This window comes from Callithrix jacchus, chromosome 3, assembly GCF_049354715.1.
Source record: "Callithrix jacchus isolate 240 chromosome 3, calJac240_pri, whole genome shotgun sequence".
In the NCBI taxonomy this organism is placed as follows: Eukaryota; Metazoa; Chordata; class Mammalia; order Primates; family Cebidae; genus Callithrix; species Callithrix jacchus.
The window spans coordinates 109,175,772-109,196,518 of NC_133504.1; the positions used below are offsets into that span (position 1 = coordinate 109,175,772).

At 38.7% G+C, this 20,747-nt stretch overlaps 1 protein-coding gene across 1 annotated transcript in view; it reads right to left on the reverse strand.

The window, feature by feature from the left end:
• Positions 1 to 20,747, reverse strand: part of HERC5 (HECT and RLD domain containing E3 ubiquitin protein ligase 5) — a 55,109-nt gene that overhangs the window by 8,920 nt on the left and 25,442 nt on the right. The window contains exons 14-18 of the mRNA XM_002745602.7: positions 15,432 to 15,545; positions 14,480 to 14,590; positions 12,833 to 13,003; positions 9,114 to 9,257; positions 1,932 to 2,098 (exon numbers count right to left, since the gene is read on the reverse strand). Coding sequence (XP_002745648.4) covers positions 1,932 to 2,098; positions 9,114 to 9,257; positions 12,833 to 13,003; positions 14,480 to 14,590; positions 15,432 to 15,545 — 707 coding nt within the window. The remainder of the gene's footprint in view (positions 1 to 1,931; positions 2,099 to 9,113; positions 9,258 to 12,832; positions 13,004 to 14,479; positions 14,591 to 15,431; positions 15,546 to 20,747) is intronic.

Here is a 20,747-nt window from a genome sequence, read left to right on the forward strand (position 1 = left end):
CTCTTGTAATCTCAGCTACTCGGGAGGCTCAGGCAGAGAACTGCTTGAAATCGGGAGGTGGAGACTGCAGTGAGCCAAGATTGCACCACTGCACTCCAGCCTGGGCAACAGAGCGAGACTCTGCCTCAAAATATATACATACATACATAATAATAAGAGTTTTCAAGAGGCTATATGATATTGTGGAATTCTCTGATAGGTAACAGAATGAATATCTGTATATTCCTGTGTTTAAAATATTTAATTTCTAATCTTGTAAATATTGACAGATGTAACCAACCTAAGTAAAAGCCTTTTGGAGTCCTCAATAATTTTTAAGAGCATCTTAAGACCTAAAAGTTTGAGAAACAATGATACGAATTTAAAGATCTTTTAGTTCATGTATATTGTTATTAAGTTTATTAAGTCTTTTGAGGCATAAGCATTATTTGGGTTATCTTCAATGTTTCCAGTAAAATAATGACTAATTTATCTCTTTCTTTCTAAATATTGCGCTTTTGATATTTTTTTCTTTTTGTCTTATTAGTATAGTTGGTATAATGATTGACAGATTCTGGAGCCAGACTGTGTTCAAATCATGGTTCTGCCATTATGGGGCCTTGAGCAAGTTACCTAACCTCTCTGTGTTTTACTTTCTGAATCTGTAAAAGAGGGATGATAATAATACTAAAATCATATTATTGTTCTTATTTATTTTTTTTAATTGAGACAGGGTCTTCTTCTGTTGTCTAGGCTGGAGTGCAGTGGTATAATCATGGCTCACTGCAGCTTCGACCTCCTGGGCTCAATCTCTCCACCCACCTCAGCCTCCTGAGTAGCTGGGACCACAGGCATGTGCCACCATGCCTGGCTAATTTTTTTTTTTTTTTTTTTGGAGAGATGAGTTCTCGATATGTTGGCCAGGCTGGTCTCAAACTCCTGGGTTCAAGCAATCCAACTGCCTAGGCCTCCCAAAGTGCTAGGATTACAGAGATAAGCCATCATACCTGGCCTGTTCTTACTCTTTAAAAAAAAAATCTCTGTAGTATTCCATTGCATAAGTATACCAAAAATATATCATTCCCTTATTGAAGGACATTTAGGGAGTCTTTATATTACAAACTATAAATACAGTGTATTTTAGCTTTAAATTAGCATACACTGATCCTTGCACAGTTAGGTATTTCTGAAAGTTAAACGTCTAGAAGTAGAATTGTTGAATCAATAAGGCAAACACGTTTTGATTTTGATAAATCCTGCCACACTGTTCTCTGAAAAGGAGTACCAATTTATATTTCCACTAATAATACTTGAAATTAGAATAAAACTTTTCAAGCCCTTGCTATACCACATAGCATCAACACTTCAAAGCACTGTCAATTTGAAGTATAAATTAGCTTCTCCTTCTAATATGGCATTCTATGAGCACTGGTGAGATTGAAGACATTTTTATTTAGGAGGCATTTCTATTGCGTCTTTCCCAAGTTGCCTTCTTTGATACTTTATCAATATTTCTTATGGATGTGTAGGAATGCTATACACAGCAGGGATATTAAAACCCTTCTGCTGTTGCCATTTTTTTGTGAGGTGGTGGCTTGTCTTTTAACTTAGAAATGAGTTTCCATTTTAAAGGTGATAACATGAAATAGCATTTAATACAACCATCACTAGCAGATTTGGCACCAAGGTGCAACCTGTGCTCTGTGCATGACTGCTTCTACACAGAAAAAGTTGAAAGATTAGTGCAAACATTGAAGACTAGTTATGGAAATAATCAACACTTCTTAATAGAAAATGAACTGTTATCCAACAATTCTTGTCAAAGTTAAAACTGGTCTAAAGTACCTAAAATGCTGCTGTTGAACATGAAAATATTATGAAGTGTGTGAATTTAAATATTTGCCTAAATATATGTTAGACAGGGTCCTTTCTTAGGAACTACATTGACTTACTTTCCCAAATCAGGACTGAGTTCTTTTAAGTCTTCTAATGATGGCATTTGGTCCAAAAGTTTCTTAAAGAGTGCCAGTGGGAAAGGGAGGTTGGCAACACTGCAATTGAACAGGGAAAGTCCACATAGCACCCCAAAGAAGAAGTATCTTTTCTTCTCAAATTTAGGCTGAAAAGCAGAAAAAAGTCTTAAGGTATTATGAGTTTTATCAGTACAATAAAAAATTTATATTAAATAAATCTTTGTTCCTCTTTCATAAAATCAAATCTCAAATTGAAAAATTTAAAGCTCAAAATAGGAATATTTAGGGTTTATATTAGGTTGGTGTAAAAGTAATTGTAGTTTTTGCCATTAAAAGTAAAGGCAAGGCCTGGTGTGGTGGCTCATGCCTGTAATCCCAGCAATCTGGGAGGCTGAGGCAGGTTGACAGTTTGAGACCAACCTCACCAACATGGAGAAACCCTGTCTCTACTAAAAATACAAAAATTGGCCAGGCATAATGATGCATGCCTGTAATCCCAGCCACTCAGGAGGCTGAGGCAGGAGAACTGCTTAAACCCGGGAGGCGGAGGTTGCAGTGAGCAGAGATCGTGCCACTGCACCCTAGCCTGGGCAACAAAGCAAGACTCTGTCTCCAAAAAAAAAAAAAGTAAAAGAAAAAGACTGCAGTTAATTTTGCACCAACCTAATATTTGGCCATTAAGTCAATTTAAATCTCTGCCACTTTCATGCTTGTAATCCCAACACTTTAGGGGCTGAGGTGGGCAGATCACCTGAGGTCAGGAGTTTGAGACCAGCCTGGCCAAAGTGGTGAAACCTCGTCTCTACTAAAAACACAAAAATTAGCCAAGTGTGGTGGTGGAAGCCTGTAATCCCAGCTACTATAATCGTCAGGTTGAGGTGGGAGGATATCTTAAGCCTGGGAGGTGGAGGTTCCAGTGAGCTAAGATCATACCACTGCACTCCAGCCTGGATGACAGAGTGAGATTCCATCACAAAAAAAAAAAAAAAAAAAAAAAAGAAGACGTTTGAACTGGACAGAGCCCACCACAGCTCAGTAAGGCTGCTGCAGGCAGATTGCCGCACTAGATTCCCTCCTCACTGGGCAGGGCATCTCTGAGAAAAGGCAGCAGCCTGTCAGGGACTTACAAATAAAGCCCCACCTTCCTGGGACAGAGCACCTGAGAAAAGGGGCAGCTGTGGGCACAACTTCAGCAGACTTAAACATTCCTGACTGGCTGCTCTGAAGAGAGCAGTGTCCCAGCACAGCATTTGAGCTCTGATAAGGAACAGACTGCCTTTTCAAGTGGATCCCTGACCCCATGGTATCCTGACTGTGAGACACTTGACAGTATAGGCCAACAGACACCTCATACAGGACAGCTCTGGCTGGCATCTAGTGGGTACCTCTCTGGGACAAAGCTACCAGAGGAAGAAACAGACAGCAATATTTGCTGTTCTGCAGTCTCCACCAGTGATACCCATGTAAGCAGGGTCTAGAATGGACTTCCAGCAACTCCAGCAGACCTGCAGCAGAGGGGCCTGACTGTTGGAAGGAAAACTAACAAAAAAAAAAAGAAATAGTTTCAACATCAACAAAAAGGACACCCATTCAGAGACCCCATCCAAAGGTCACCAACTTTAGAGACCAAAGATAGATAAATCCACCGGGAGAAACCAGTGCAAAAGGTTGAAAATTCCAAAAACCAGAATGCCTCTTCTCCTCCAAGGGATAACAACTCCTCTCCAGCAAGGGAACAAAACTGGATGGGGAATGAGTTTGACAAATTGACAGAAGTAGGCTTCAGAAGGTAGGTAATAACAAACTCCTCTGAACTAAAAGAGCATGTTCTACCCAATGCAAGGAAGCTAAGAACCCTGAAAAAAACAGACGAATTGCTAACTAGAATAGCCAGTTTAGAGAAAAACATAAACAACCTGATGGAACTGAAAAGCATAGCACAAGAACTTCATGAGGCACAGACAAGTTTAAATAGCTGAACTGATCAAATGGAAGAAAGAATATCAGAGACTGAAGATCAACTTAATGAAATAAAGTGAGAAAACAAGATTAGAGTAAAAAGAGAGAAAAGAAATGAACGAAGCCTCCAAGGAGTATGGAATTATGTGAAAAGACCAAATCTACATTTGATCCATGTACCTGAAAGCAATGGGGAGAACGAAAACAAGTTGGAAAACACTCTTCAGGATATTATCCAGAAAAACTTCCCCAACATAGCAAGGCAGGCCAACATTCAAATTCACGAAATACAAATAACACCACAAAGATACTCCTCAAGAAGAGCAACCCCAAGATACGTAATTGTCAGATTCACCAGGGTTGAAATGAAGGAAAAAATGCTAAGGGCAGCCAAAGGAAAAGGTCGGGTCACCCACAAAGGGAAGCCCATCAGACTCACAGCGAATCTCTCAGTAGAAACCCTACGAGCCAGAAAACAGTGGGGTCCAATATTCAACATTCTTAAAGAAAAAAAATTTTCAGCTCAGAAATTCATATCCAGCCAAACTAAGCTACATAAGCGAAGGAGAAATAAAATCCTTTACAGACAAGCAAATGCTGAAAGATTTTGTCACCACCAGGCCTGCCCTACAAGAGCTCCTGAAGGAAGCACTAAACATGAAAAAGAACAACCAGTACCAGCCACTGCAAAAACATAGCAAATTGTAAAGACCATCAATGCTATGAAGAAACTGCATCCATTAATGGGCAAAATAACCAGCTAGTATCATAATGACAGGATCAAAGTCGCACTTAACAATATTAACCTGAAATGTAAATGGGCTAAATGCCCCAGTGAAAAAACACAGACTGGCAAATTGGATAAAGAGTCAAGACCCATTGGTGTGCTGTATTCACCTCACATGCAAAGATACACATATACTCAAAATAAAGAGATGGAGGAATATTTATCAAGCAAATGGAAAGCAAAAAAAAAAACCCAGAGGTTGCAATCCTAGTCTCTGATAAAACAGATTTTAAAAAAACATAGATCAAAAGAGACAAAGAAGGGTATCCCATAATGGTAAAGGGATCAATGCAACAAGAAAACCTAACTATCCCAAATATATATGCACCCAATACAGGAGCACCCAGATTCATAAAGCAAGTTCTTAAAGACCTACAAAGAGACTAAGACTCCCACACAGTAACAGTAGGGGACTATAACACCCCACTGTCAATATTAGACAGTTCACCAAGACAGAAAATTAACAAGGATATCCAGGACTTGAACTCAGCTCTGGACCAAGTGGACCTAATAAACATCTAGAAAACTCTCTACCCCAAATCAACAGAATATACATTCTTCTCACCACCACATCGCCTTTATTCTAAAATTGACCATATAATTGGAAGTAAAACATTCCTCAGCAAATGTAAAAGAATGGAAGTCATAACCAACAGTCTCTCAGACCATAGTAAAATCAAATTAGATATTAAGATTAAGAAACTCACTCAAAACCACACAGCTACATGGAAACTGAACAACCTGCTCCTGAATGACTACTGGATAATGAAATGAAGGCTGAAATATAGATATTCTTTGAAACCAATGATAATGAAGACACAACATACCAGACTCTCTAGGACACATTTAAAGCAGTGTGTAGAGGGAAATTTATAGCACTAACTGTCCATAAGAGAAAGCAGGAAAGATCTAAAATCAACATCTTAACATCACAATTAAAAAACTAGAGAAGAGGAAACAAATTCAAAAGCTAGCAGAAGACAAGAAATAACCAAGATCAGAGCAGAACTGAAAAAGATAGACATGAAAAACCATTCAAAAAATGAATCCAGGAGCTGGTTTTTTGAAAAGGTCAACAAAATAGACTACTAGCCAGACTAATAAAGAAGAAAAGAGAGAAGAATCAAATAGATGCAATAGAAAATAATAAAGGAGATATCACCACTGATCCCACAGAAATACAAACTACCATCAGAGAATACTATAAATACCTCTACTCAAATGAACTAGAAAATCGAAAAGAAATGGATAAATTCCTGAATACTTACACCCTCCCAAGACTAAACCAGGAAGAAGCCAAATCCTTGAATAGACCAATAACAAGTTCTAAAATTAAGGTAGCAATTAATAGCCTACAACCAAAAAAAGTCCAGGACCAGATGGTTTCACAGCCGAATTCTACTAGAGGTACAAAGAGGAGCTAGTACTATTCCTTCTGAAACTATTCCAAACAACAGAAACAGAAGGAAACCTTCCTAATTCATTTTATTTGGACAACATCATCCTGATACCAAATCCTGGCAGAGACACAACAAAAAAAGGAAACTTCAGGCCAGTATCCTTGATGAACATCAATGTGAAAATCCTCAATAAAATACTGGCAAACTGAATCCAGCAGAACATCAAAAAGCTTATCCACAACGATCAAGTCAGCTTGATTCCTGGGATGCATGGCTGGTCCAACATACACAAATTAATAAACGTAATCCATCACATAAAGAACCAAAGACAAACACCACATGATTATCTCAATAGATGTAGAAAAGGGCTTTGACAAAATTCAACAGCCCTTCATGCTAAAGACAAGCAATAAACTAGGTATTGATGGAGTGTGTATCAAAATAATAAGAGCTATTTATGACAAACCTACAGCCACTATCATACTGAATGGGCAAAAAACTGGAAGCATTCCCTTTGAAAACCAGCACAAGGATGTCCTCTCTCACCACTCCTATTCAATATAGCATTGGAGGTTCTGGCCAGGGCAATCAGGCAAGAGAAAGAAAGGGTATTCAATAAGGAAATGAAGAAGTCAAATTGTCTCTATTTGCAGACGACATGATTGTATATTTAGAAGACCCCATCGTTTCAGCCCAAAATCTAATTAAACTGATAAGCAACTTCGGCAAAGTCTCAGGATACAAAATCAATGTGCCAAACCCACAAGCATTCCTATACACCAATAACAGACTTAAAGAGAGCCAAATCAAGAACGAACTGCCATTCATAATTGCTACAAAGAGAATAAAATACCTAGGAATACAACTAACAAGGATGTGAAGGACCTCTTCAATAAGAACCACAAAGCACTGCTCAGTGAAATAAGAGAGGACACAAACAAATGGAAAAACATTCCACACTTATGGTTAGGAATAATCAATATCGTGAAAATGGCCATACTGCCCAAAGTAATTTATACATTCAGTGCTATCCCCATCAAGCTACCTACTTTCTTCACAGAATCGGAAAAAAAAAATACTTTAAATTTCATATGGAACCAAAAGAGAGCCTGCATAGTCAAGACAATCCTAAGCAAAAGAACAAAGCTGGAGGCATCACACTACCTGACTTCAAACTATACTACAAGGGTACAGTAATCAAAACAGCATGGTACTGGTACCAAAACAGATATATAGACCAATGGAACAGACAAAGGCCTCAGAAATAACGCCACACATCTACAACCATCTGATATTTGACAAACCTGACAAAAACAAGCAATATGGAAAGGATTCCCTATTTAATAAATGGTGTGGGGAAAACTGGTTAGCCATATGTGGAAAACTGGTTAGCCATATGCAGAAAGCTGAAACTGGATCCCTTCCTTACACCTTATACAAAAATTAACTCAAGATGGATTAAAGACTTATACATAAGACCTAAAACCATAAAAACACTAGAAGAAAACCTAGGCAATACCATTCAGGACACAGGCATGGGCGAAGACTTCAAGACTAAAATACCAAAAGCATTGGCAACAAAAGCCAAAATAGTCAAATGGGATCTAATTAAACTAAAGAGCTTCTTCACAGCCAAAGAAACTATCATCAGTGTGAATAGGAAGCCTACAGAATGGGAGAGAATTTTTGCAATTTCTCCATCTGACAAAGGGCTAATATCCAGAATCTACAAAAAACTTAATTAAATTTACAAGAAAAAAACAAACCACCCCATCAGAAAGTGGGAAAAGGATATGAACAGACACTTCTCCAAAGGAGACATTTATGCAGCCAATAAACATATGAAAAAAAGATCATCATCACTGGTCATTACAGAAATGCAAATCAAAACCATAATGAGATATCATCTCATGCCAGTTAGAATGGCGATTATTAAAAAGTCAGAGACAACAGATGCTGGAGAGGATGTGGAGAAACAGGAATGCTTTTACATTGTTGGGACTGTAAATTTGTTCAACCATTGTGGAAGACAGTGTGGCAATTCCTCAAGGATCTAGAACTAGAAATGCCATTTGACCCAGCAATCCCATTACTGGGTATATACCCAAAGGAATATAAATCATTATATTATAAAGACACATGCACACATATGTTTATTGAGGCACTGTTCACAATAGCAAAGACCTGGAACCAACCCACATGTCCACGAACGATAGACTGGATAAAGAAAATGTGGCACATATATGCCATAGAATACTATGCAGCCATCAAAAAGGATGAGTTCACGTCCTTTGCAGGGACATGGATGAAGTTGGAAACCATCATTCTCAGCAAACTAACACAAGAACAGAAAACCAAACACCTCATGTTCTCACTCATAAGTGGGAGTTGAACAATGAGAACACATGGACACAGGTAAGGGAACATCACACACTGGGGTGTGTCAGGGGGTGGGGGTCTCTAAGGGAGAAAGAGCATTAAGAGAAACACCTAATGTGATGCAGCAAACCACCATGGCATGTGTATACCTAAGTAACAAACCTGCACATTCTGCACATGTACCCCAGAACTTAAAGTATAATTAAAAAAAAAATTCCTGCCAGTTTTGGTTCCTAAAAGTGTACCAGCAATAAAAACACATTAGGCTCAGTAATACTTATAAACAGTTTTTACAATTTCTTTCCACAGCCTTTGTCTTCAAATTCATTGGGAAAACAGAACTGACATGAAGAATGAGTATCTAAAAAAGACAGTGTTTCTTTTTATCCTTGAATCACATAAATGATCAAAAAGTACATTGCTTGAGTTTTATGTGGATGGACAGATATGGGAACCTAGGAAAAGAAAATTTCATTTTAAAGAAAATAGTCACCTTATTAGAATTAAAGATTATCTCCACAATTATATCAATAACTCCTCTCCTAACATGAAATAGTCTAGACAATCTAATTTTCTATGGTATATAATGTACTTTTTCTGTCACACAATACCTTAAGCAAAGAAAAGGGAACTTACCTTGACAGGAAACCACATGCAGGAAGCCCCTTCAGGATACATGAACAATCCATATTCTGGCTGGGTCATTTCTTCAAACAGACAGTAGAAGAACTCTGTCTTGACTCCTCCGAGGTCATACCCAATTTCTCCACTAAATGAAACCTGAGGAAACACAGCAAATAATACATCACATCCAAGGCTCCATACTGCTGTGCATTTGGATCTCATTTAATGATAGTAAACAGCTAACATTAATTGTGGATCCAAGTATTTGGTAGGCACTGAGGTAAGTATCTTACATTATCATATTTAACCTCTATATTAATTCTGTGAGATAATGAGGCCTTGAGAATTTAAATAACTTTTCTAAGTTTATACAACAGCTAGATGGTACAACCTAATTTTTTTGTTTGTTTGTTTTGTTTTTTGAGATGAGAGTCCCACTCTGTTGTCCAGGCTGGAGTACAATGGCCTGATCTCAGCTCCCTGGAACATCCACCTCCCGGATTTAAGCGACCCTGCTGCCTCAGCCTCACAAGTAGCTGGGGTTACAGATGTATACCATCAAGCCCAGATAATTTTTTTGTATTTTAAGTAGAGACAGAATTTCAATGTGTTGGCCAGGTTGCTAACTCCTGACCTCAAGTGATCTGCCCACCTCAGACTCCCAAAGTGCTGGAATTAAAGGCATGAGCCACCTTGACCTGTCTACAGCTTAGATTTAATCCTATGTCAGTCAAATCCCAGAGCCTAAAGTTTTTATCACTAAATTGACCTCAACTGTCATCACAATTAAAGTCATCAGATCCAAGTATAATGAAAATAAACAGAAAGAAGTCATAAAAAACTGTCGGTTGTGGTGGCTCACACTTGTAATCCTAGCATTTTGGGAGGCTGTGGTGGACAAATTATGTGAGATTAGGAGTTCATGACCAGTCTGGCCAACATGGTGAAACCCCATCTCTACTAAAAATAGAAAAATTAGCTGGGTGTGGTGGTGCATACCTATAATCCCAGCTACTTGGGAGGCTGAGGCAGGATAATCACTTGAAACCGGGAAATGAAGGTTGCAATAAGCTGAGGTCACACCACTGCACTTCAGCCTGGGCGACAGTAAGGCTGTCTCAAAAAAAAAAAAGCAAAGAAAATAAATCATAAAAACCAGGATGTTCAAAAAACCAGAGCACACATAAGTGTTTTCTGAAGTGACTATTTGCTTCCTGAGGAGGCTGCATCCCTACTGCTGACACCAATCCCTCCCAAGAGGATGCTATTATAACCCTTCAGTTACCCCTCCATTCCTGCCTTTTCTTGGAATTCTTCGCTTCTGTTTATAAACATGTTAAGGTCCCCCTTATTCTTTAAAGGAAAAAAAAACCCAACACATTGTCTCCAATACAGACACACAGCTCCTTCTACTCTTGCCAAACAGCAGAGATATATGCCAAACTTCCAAACCCACTTCTCCACTTAAATGGTTCTCTCCAAGAGGACCAAGAACTGTAAATCCCCAAGCTCCAAGGATATCTTATCTCCTTGATGTCGTTAACTCATTTTCCACTTCTAATCATGGCCTTTTTATTGACACACGTTTCTCCCTTGCTTTCTTGTATAAAGCACTCTTTACAGTTGTATTTCTCTCTTCTTTTGCCTGCTGGCTTAATTTCTATAAACAGACTTGCAGACAGTTCTATTCTGGCACTACTGTCCATTCTCTCTGTTCTTTCCCTGGATGCTCATTTTCTCCTTAAACGTTACCACTTGTAGGTATATAACCTTCAGATCCAGTGCATTTTCTCTCCTGATTGACAGTCACTTCCAAAGTCCTGTTCAACATTTCTACCCAGATGTTCTACTACCATCCCCACAAAGCTCCTCTTATCCGCCTCTTTATTTAGATGCATGCCTCTTACATTCCTCACAGTGAAATAGTGAAATATTTAAAATCTCTGTAGAAAGATCAGGTGTCAAACCCTTCCCCCTCTTCTTACTATGGACAAGCTGCCCGATCTCATAAAGCCTCAGTTTTCCCACAAGATAAGCAGAAAGATTACAGGAGTCATACATATAAAATGCCTCACACAGTACCTGCAAATGGTAAATGCTCACTTAGTGTTACCTGAATTTAAAAACTGGATGAATGATATAAAAGTGGAACTCAAATAACTGAGTGGACTGATTGACTGGTGAAGGACAGAATCACATAACAAGTTCTCTAATGAAAATTTCATCTCCTTCAGACGGAATCTCACTCTGGTGCCCAGGCTGGAGTGCAGTGGTGCAATCTTGACTCACTGCAACCTCTGCCTTCTCAGTTCAAGCGATTCTCGTGCCTTGGCCTCCCAAGTAGCTGGGATTACAGGTGCCTGCCACCATGCCCAGCTAATCTTTGTATTTTTAGTACAGATAGAGTTTTACCACGTTGGTTAGGTTGGTTTTGAACTCCTGACCTCAGGTGATCTGCCCACCTCGGCCTCCTCAAGTGCTAGGATTACAGGCATGAGCCACTGCGTCTGGCTGCAATATACTTTTAAATCAGTATCTTGAGACTTAGTAAAGTCAATCTTTCTTTAATCTGGGTAGAAGTGATAAACTAGGATCTCCAATCAAAAATATTCTATTTACTAAATATTATCAGGCCAATCTTTATCTGTCTTGAATAAGCGGAAAGTCTAGTATCTGATGGCTGGGCCTATCCTGGCTCTGATGCTTATCAGTTGGGTTAGTCTTGGGTAAGTTACCTAATAGTTCTGTACCTCAGTTTCCCCATCTGTAAAGTGAGGGAAAAACAGAACCTACCCCATAGTGTTGTTGAAAGGGTTAAACAAATATGTATAAAGGACTTAACAACAGTTCTTGGCACAAGGACAGCACTCAAAATATCTACTGGTCATTATTATTTGTTATCAAATATTTACTAATAAGGCAAATTATATGGTAATTAAACCAAAAACCATTTAAGGGGCTTCTAAACATGGTCAAATCTACAATTAGACCCCCCAAAATAACCATAGGAATTAAAGAGAAAGTCCTCTCTTCTACAAAGCAATTTAGGTTATTTTTTTTTTTTGAGACAGAGTCTCACTGTCGCCCAGGCTGGAGTGCAGTGGCTGATCTCAGCTCACTGCAACCTCTGCTTCCTGGGTTCAAGTGATTCTCAATGTCTCAGCCTCCTGAGTAGATGGGATTACAGGCGTTCGCCACCATACATGGCTAATTTTTGTATTTTTAGTAGAGATAGGGAGTCATCATGTTGACCAGGCTGGTCTTGAATTCCTGACCTCAGGTGATCCACCCGTTTTAGCCTCCCAAAGTGCTGAGATTACAGGTGTGAGCCACTATGTCTGGCCCAAGTTAGGTTACTGCATAAGAACAGAAACAACCCCTTAATTCTCTATGCTAACCCCATCTTGCTAAAACCCTTCAAGTTTGGTGCTAGCCAGGCTAGGCCAGACCTCAGAACGGACTTGACCTCTTATGGCCAACACTGAACTATCTACCTGAGCAGGGTGGGGGGAGAACAACCAATTTGTTTGCTGCTCCTTAGCCCAAACATACTGAGTGAGTGCCCACAGCTACCACCCAAAACTCAAAGGTAACCAGGGAATTAGAGGAACCCCAAAATAAACTTCATCTGTGGCAAAGGAAGATAACTTCCTCTCTATGAAACCCTTTGTTACATTCTTTTGTTTTTCTTTTCTCAGTAGCAAAAATATTAAGTAAGAATTATACTTTACCCATAACTCTTTCCTCAGGTCTTCATTCTCAAATTGACTTAGCTGATTCAAAACATCCTCAATCAAGTGATTCCTTCTGACTGTTAGATCAAACGTGGGCAGCAAAGCAAATTCAGATTCTCTTTCTTCCTCAACTGCTGCCCACCTAAAATAAGCTTTATGTTTTTTACCCTAAGAAAAGAGAAATATTACACTTCATTTTACCATTGGCCCTAAGTACAAATTGGTAAAGCAGAATAAACTGGTTCTGCTTATAAGTACAGGTTACATTTATGAAAAGAACCTTATATTCACCACTAAAGATAAATGATAAAATTCAGTCTCAGTGAGCAGAGAAAACAAGAGGCCTAAAGAACCAAAGCCTTTGTGGAGCCAATCTGGATGAGGAAGTAAGTTACCAACTGGAGGTTTTATCAGACCACTTTCTTGTATACACACAATTACTAATGCTTAAGACACCAAAGCTACTTATCATTAACAGGCTAAGAGATTTATTGGTATCCACTGAAACACTGCACTGCAACATGATGCTCTCATTCAGAAGAGAAGTTCAGATGTTTAGAAAGCAAATAGTCTGCAGGAAAAATCCAGCTATGAGAGACCTCTCCAAAAAGCTTATTCCAGGGAAAAAAACCAAGACAAGAGATTTTAAGGGAAAATTTACCTATGAAGTTTATCAAACAGAGACAGCGTTGTGGGGGGGGGTGGAGAGGGAGGGACAGACAGATATAATGTTCATTCTGAAACCAAATGGCAATTTTTAGGTCATTAAAGTCTATGGCTCTTAGCAGAAAAAGGAGTAGTTAAATATTTACTTCTATGAAATTATCTCTGGAACCTTGTTATAAAATCAGGAGAGAATAGGTTATAAGAGTTGAAGGAAAACCAAGTTCTTATATCTTTTTTCTTTGATTTCCCTTTGTTAAATATTTCATTACAGTCATACTCAGAACTCATAAATCAATTTCCCATTTTTATTATGGTAAATGCATTATATAAACTATCTCTTTTAAGGACATATATCTTCATATTACACAAACATATAACACATGACTGCATATGTAAAAGTGATAATAATACCCAACCCTTTGGGTATTTTGTGTGAGGCAGTTTTAAATGCTTTACCAATATTAAGACATTTAAACCTTATAGAAATGCAATGACACAGGGATTATCTGATACAATTCCTTGGGAATTTTCAGTTGCCTAATTTTACTACTTCAGTAGTATAAGTAATTTCAGGAATCCTCTGCCACCTCTATTCCTGCTACTGTATCTTTTCATTAGATTGAGCCTCCTTATATATTGGTGCTACTCCTAATCAAGCCCAAGTTTATTATACCTCTTTGAATATTACCCAGAATACTACAGGCTGCCACTGTCAACTTCAGGTAAAAACCCAACAACTGGGCCAGTTGTCCAAGCTCCATCCCTTGCTACCAAGGCCCTAATTTGCCTCAAGATAAAGATGATCCAAATTATGACACTCTGCCTTGCTTTCTTCATTAGAGTGTAAGCTCTTTGAATGCCAGAACCATTGGTTTCACTGGTGGGTGGCTCTCTTATCACCCCCAAAATACTGCATGATTAAGAAGGCACTTAGCATGTGATTTATGCTAATGAAGACAAACAAATAGGCATACATACCTGTATTTTTACAAGTGTGTCTGTACGTAGTAGTTTAATTTTTGACAGATTATTAAAGATAAATGGAAAGTGACTGAATATGACACAGCATCCTACATTTTCTAAAGTATCCTAAAAATGGAAATGACAATATTTCTGATGAGTTAAAGGACAGAGAAACCTTACACTTTACCTTATAGCCTTACACCCCTAATGGCTTAAGGTCTCAGTACTGCCAGTGAAAGCAGTCCAAATTACCAGTCCATAGTTTTAGTAGAAAATGTATTTTATAAGTATCAATGAAAGGTATACAAACAGAATGTTCAGTGCCCATTTAATTTAGCAATTATAAACTTCAGATGCTTTCCCAAAGTCTGTTCTGCAGAAACCTGAGTTTCTGCTATGTGAATTAGAATTCTGCTATGTGGTTGCATTTGGTAAATGGGAAATGATGTAAATGGGTAGCTGGTTAGCTCATACATGAGTTTTGCTGGGAAAGAGTTGATGTGCTAGAAGGAGAATTATAACCTTCACCTTCAGAGAAAGGAAAAGATTTCAGATCAGCTGCTACCTTGGCAGCGGGAGCCCTTCAACTGTATTTTCAGAAAATAAAGGAGTGCTTATGCCCAAGACAAACTTCCCACAGGGTCTTGGCTCTTGGCTCCTGATGAGTCTCACTGCCTTCCATAGCCACTTTAAGGGTATCAGAGTTCCACTAGTCCTTCTCTAATTACAGTGTAGATAGATTTCAACCCTTTCATTTTTGTGCATTTCTCATACTCCCACAGTCATCCCCCAAGGTGTCAACTACTTTTCTGCTGGAACTCTGACTACAAAATTGCATAGATTTTGAGGAGTCTTAACATTTCCCATAAGCCCTGCTATCTCTATTGTGCAATTTTGCAGAGGACAAAAAATGCCTGTTATTAACTCATTGATTATCAATTTACCCATTTAAACATGTTATACTTACCACAGTCATTTTCCACAAGTACCTTCTGCATACTTCTACAAAAAAATCGAGACGGTACAGGAGTTCATCTACTTGGAAAATACTTTCAGGCAGTAGACATTTCATCTGGTTTACCTTAAATAAAATATGACTTGTGAGAAAATGGTCGTTAATTAGATTATCCAATTAAATTGTAAATGAAACACTCTTATAATGACCAGAAAAAAATTCTATCCAATTCCTCCATTTGCCAAAGCCCCAAATTTTTGTGGACATAAAGAGAATCTAAATTTTAATAGTAGAGACTGATGATAGAATGATAAACTTCTAGTTATTTTTAATTCATAGGAAAATGTTAAAGAACTTTCAATGCAAAGAAAAAAAACAGTGCAATATCCTAAAGTACTCTGAGGCCAAGGTCTTCATGTCTTAGTCTTCAGAACTTAGCAATATGCAACTTATGGATGTTCACTCTGCTGAGGCATTTGTGAAACATTCCCCTACTGAGAGGAAATTTTCCAACCATCCATCCCATGATATGATCAGGGTTATTATGACAGACACATGAATGCCCTGGCATGTCAGTGAAGACAATGAATAATAATGACACTAGACACTTTGGACATTTGTGACTGTTAGTATTTGACCTGGATGGGTATTGTCCTAGAATAAATTACTCTCAGGTGGTTTTCTAAAAACTCTTCTTGGTTCTATGCACTGAAACCACGTGTCTAGAATGTTCTTATTGACTCTCGTCCAAACTTCAACTGATCCAGGCCTCCCAGTACAGGTTTCTCACCCGAAGCCTGGTGAGACTGTTTCACCCTGTAACTATGGCCCTCTAGACCTGATGATCTTGGCTTTGCATCATCATTATTAGCCTCAAGGTCCCCAGAGTCACAGAGAAAGTGGGTGCTTCATCTTCATGGTTCCTGGTGGCCCCCTGCTGAGGTGGGGTCCTGACAAATATCAAATATTCTGACATCACCTGTTAAGGTCAAAGGACAAAGCAGGATCCCCTGAAGATTTCTTTTGTTGCTACTTCAGTATTTCTTATGATTCTCTTTGTAAGTGGCAAAAACTTTTAGAATACACCTTCCCAGAGCTCTTCAATAAATTTCTCAATTTTTCCAGTTCTGTGACAAAGGTCAATGGTAGCTTGATGGGGATAGCACTGAATCTATAAATTGCTTTGGGCAGTATGGCCATTTTCACGATACTGATTCTTTGTAACTATGAGCATGAAATGTTTTTCCATCTGTTTGTGCCCTCTCATTTCCTTGAGCAGTGGTTTGTAGTTTTCCTTGAAGAGGTCCTTTGCATCCTTTGTTAGTTGTATTCCTAGGTATTTTATTCTTTCTGTGGCAGTTCTGAATGGGAGTTCGCTCATGATTTGGCTCTTTGTTATTGGTGTATAGGAATGCTTGTGATTTTTGCACATTGATTTTGTATCCTGAGACTTTGCTGAAGTTGCTTATCATCTTGAGATTTTGGGCTGAGACGATGGGGTCTTCTAAATATACAATCATGTCATCTGCAAATAGAGACAATTTGACTTCCTCTTTTCCTAACTGAATACCCTTTATTATGGAACCAAAAAAGAGCCCACACAGCCAAGACAATCCTAAGCAAAAAGAACAAAGCTGGAGGCATCACACTACCTGACTTCAAACTATACTACAAGGCTACAGTAATCAAAACAGCATGGTACTGGTACCAAAACAGGGATATAGACCAATGGAACAGAAAAGAGGCTTCAGAAGTAACACCACACATCTACAACCATCTGATATTTGATAAACCTGACAAAAACAAGCAATATGGAAAGGATTCCCTATTTAATAGATGGTGTTGGGAAAACTGGCTAGCCATGTGCAGAAAGCTGAAACTGGACCCCCCTTACATCTTATACAAAAATTAACTCCAGATGGATTAAAGATTTAAACATAAGACCTAACACTATAGGCGAGGTGTGATGGCTCATGCCTGTAATCCCAGAACTTTGGGAGGCTGAGGGAGGCGGATCACCTGAGGTCAGGAGTTCAAGAACAGCGTGGGCAACATGGTGAGACCCTGTCTCTATAAAAAATAATAAATTAATTAATAAAAATAAAGAAAATAATAATAAAAGACCTAACACCATAAAAACCCTAGTAGAAAACCTAGGCAATACCATTCAGGACATAGGCATAGGCAAGGACTTCATGACTAAAATACCAAAAGCAATGGCAACAAAAGCCAAAATAGACAAATGGGATCTAATTAAACTTAAGAGCTTCTGCACAGCAAAAGAAAGAAGCATTAGAGTGAACCAGCAACCAAGAGAATGGGAAAAAATTTTTGCAATCTACCCATCCGACAAAGGGCTAATATCCAGAATCTACAAGGAACTAAAACAAATTTTCAAGTAAAAAACAACCCCATCAAAAAGTGGGCGAAGGATATAAACAGACACTTTTCAAAAGAAGACACTTAAGTGACCAACAAACATATGAAAAAATGCTCATCATCACTGGTCATTAGAGAAATGCAAATCAAAACAACATTGAGATACCATCTCACGCCAGTTAGAATGGTGATCATTAAAAAGCTGGAGACAACAGATGCTGGAGAGGATGCAAAGAAATAGGAATGCTTTTACACTGTTAGTGGGAGTGTAAATTAGTTCAACCATTGTGGAAGACAGTGTGGCAATTCCTCAAGGATCTAGAATGAGAAATACCATTTGACCCAGCAATCCCATTACTGGGTAATATACCCAAAGGATTATAAATCATTCTATTATAAAGACACTTGCACACATATGTTCACTGCGGCACTGTCTACAATAGCAAAGACCTGGAACCAACCCAAATGCCCATCAATGATAGACTAGACAAAGAAAATGTGGCACATATACACCATGGAATACTATGCAGCCTCAAAAAGGATGAGTTCATGTCCTTTGCAGGGACATGAATAAATCTGGAAACCATCATTCTCAGTAAACTAACACAAGAACAAAAAACCAAACACCGCATGTTCTCACTCATAGGTGGGTGCTGAACAATGAGAACACACAGACATAGGGAAGGGAATATCATGCACTGGGGTCTGTTGAGGGGTGAGGGGCTGGGGTGGGACAGCAGGGGATGGGGAGACTGGGGAGGGATAACACTGGGAGAAATACCTAATGCAGGTGATGGGGGGGATGGAGGCAGCAAATCACCCTGGTATGTGTATACTTATGTAACAATCCTGCAAGATCTGCCATGTACCCCAGAACTTAAAGTATAATAAAAAAAATTCTCAATTTTTCAAAACACAAATTATTTTCCACTAACCTTTCCCTTTTGTAAAATAACCTTTTAAAATAGTTGAAAATACCCATTGTTTATAATGGTGTGGCAGATTTTTTTCTTCAGCAGTATGATATATTAGGTACCCTGATCCACTGAAAAGACGTAGAAATATAGGAAAAGCTGTAACAAACATTTTTAAAGGAATTACTGATTTTTTAGGTCGATATGGAATCATCAGGTCAATAACTAAGTGAAAGTGGCATTTGCCTTGAGAGTATCTGCCCTACCTGGTGAACATGAACTTCAATTTTCAATGGTTGGGGCTTTGGGGAAAGGAGACAAATCCCAGACTGTTCAAATTAGGGAAAGCTTATTTATTTCTAGTTCATCCTCACCTGAAGTTATCCCCATAAGTCTGTGATCCAAAAGGGTTAAACCTTCAGGTGAGGATGAACTAGAAATAAACAAGCTCTTTCCTCCACTGCTATATTGGTCACTTTACCTCCACCTTGATCCCAGGACCATAAGGCAAACTGTTCCAAGTTCAAATGGTGCTGAGCTAGGGAAAAATTATCCCCCACAGAATCTGTAATTACAAAAGCGCTCTCCTTCAACTTTGCCACCAAATTCATATCACCTAAAGATCTAAAAAGCTTCAAGCAAAAAATTTAAAGTACTACCAAACTGGGGGTATCTCCAGGAGCCTGGCAGAAGAAAATTCTCCATGAAGAAACCTAGCCCTCAGAAAATTCCAAAATATAAATTCCAAGAAAAATGGACAGCTCTCATACATACACAAATCACAAAACATGTGATAATAAAGATACCAGGAGGAAGATTCAGCAGAAATTGACCTGTAAAGACTCCAGATACCTGAGTTATAAGGCATATATATTCAGATAAATAAAAGAAAAGGGTGAAAAGAATGAAGAAATTATAAATAATGAGCAAGAAATTAATTTAAAGAACAAATCAGAGCATGTAAAAGTGAAAACCATTAATATTTGAAATAAAAACTTAAAAGGCAGGCTGGGCATGGTGGTTCACGACTGTAGTCCCAGCACTTTGGGAGGCTAAGGCGGGTGGATCATTTAGATTTAATATGTGGAACAACTTCTAAAAGGAGGTAATATCCTTAACCTACAAAGATTATTTTCAAAAACCTAATAGAAGGCCAGGTGCAGTGGCTCATACCTATAATCCCAGCACTTTGGGAGACCAAGGAGGGAAAATCACTAGAGGTCAGGATTTGTTCGAGACCAGCCGGGGCAACAGGGTAAAAACCTCATCTCTACTAAAAACATAGAAATTTGCCAGGCAGGATGGTGCATGCCTATATTCCTAGCTACTTAGAAAGCTGAGGCACAGTGATAGCTTGAACCCAGGAGGCAGAAGCTGCAGTAAGCCAAGATCATGCCACTGTACTCCAGTCTAAACAACAGGGTGAGACTGTCTCAAAAAAAAAAAAAAAAAGCCTATAGAGCCAGTGTGGTAGTTCACCCGAGCAATCCTTGCACTTCGGGAGACCAAGACCAAGGCAGGAGAATCACTTAAGGCCAGGAGCTCAAGACCAGCCTGGACAACATAGTTAGGCCCTGTCTCTCCAAAAATGAAAAAATTAGCTGGGCATGGTGGGGCATGTCTGTACTCCCAGCTACTCAGGAGGCTGAGGTAAGAGAATCACTTGAGTCCAGGAGTTCAAGGCTGCAATGAGCCATGAGCACCACTGCACTCCAGCATGGGCACAGGGTGAGACTTCCACTGAAAAAACCAACAACAAAAAACCCCTGCAAGTTAATGATACTAAAAGCATTTCCTTTGGAAACTAAGAATACTCCCTGAAAAAAACTTTCCTTTAAAATCACAAACAAGTACCTACTGTTACCCCACTTCCATTTAACATCACATTAGAAGCCCTAGCTAGAGCAAGATTTAAAAAAAAGTAATAAAATGTATATGGACTGGAAAGAGAAAACATTATCAAAAATTCAAAAGAAACTATAGGTAAATACTAGATATAACATGAGGATTTGGCAAGTTTGCTGAATATAAGAAT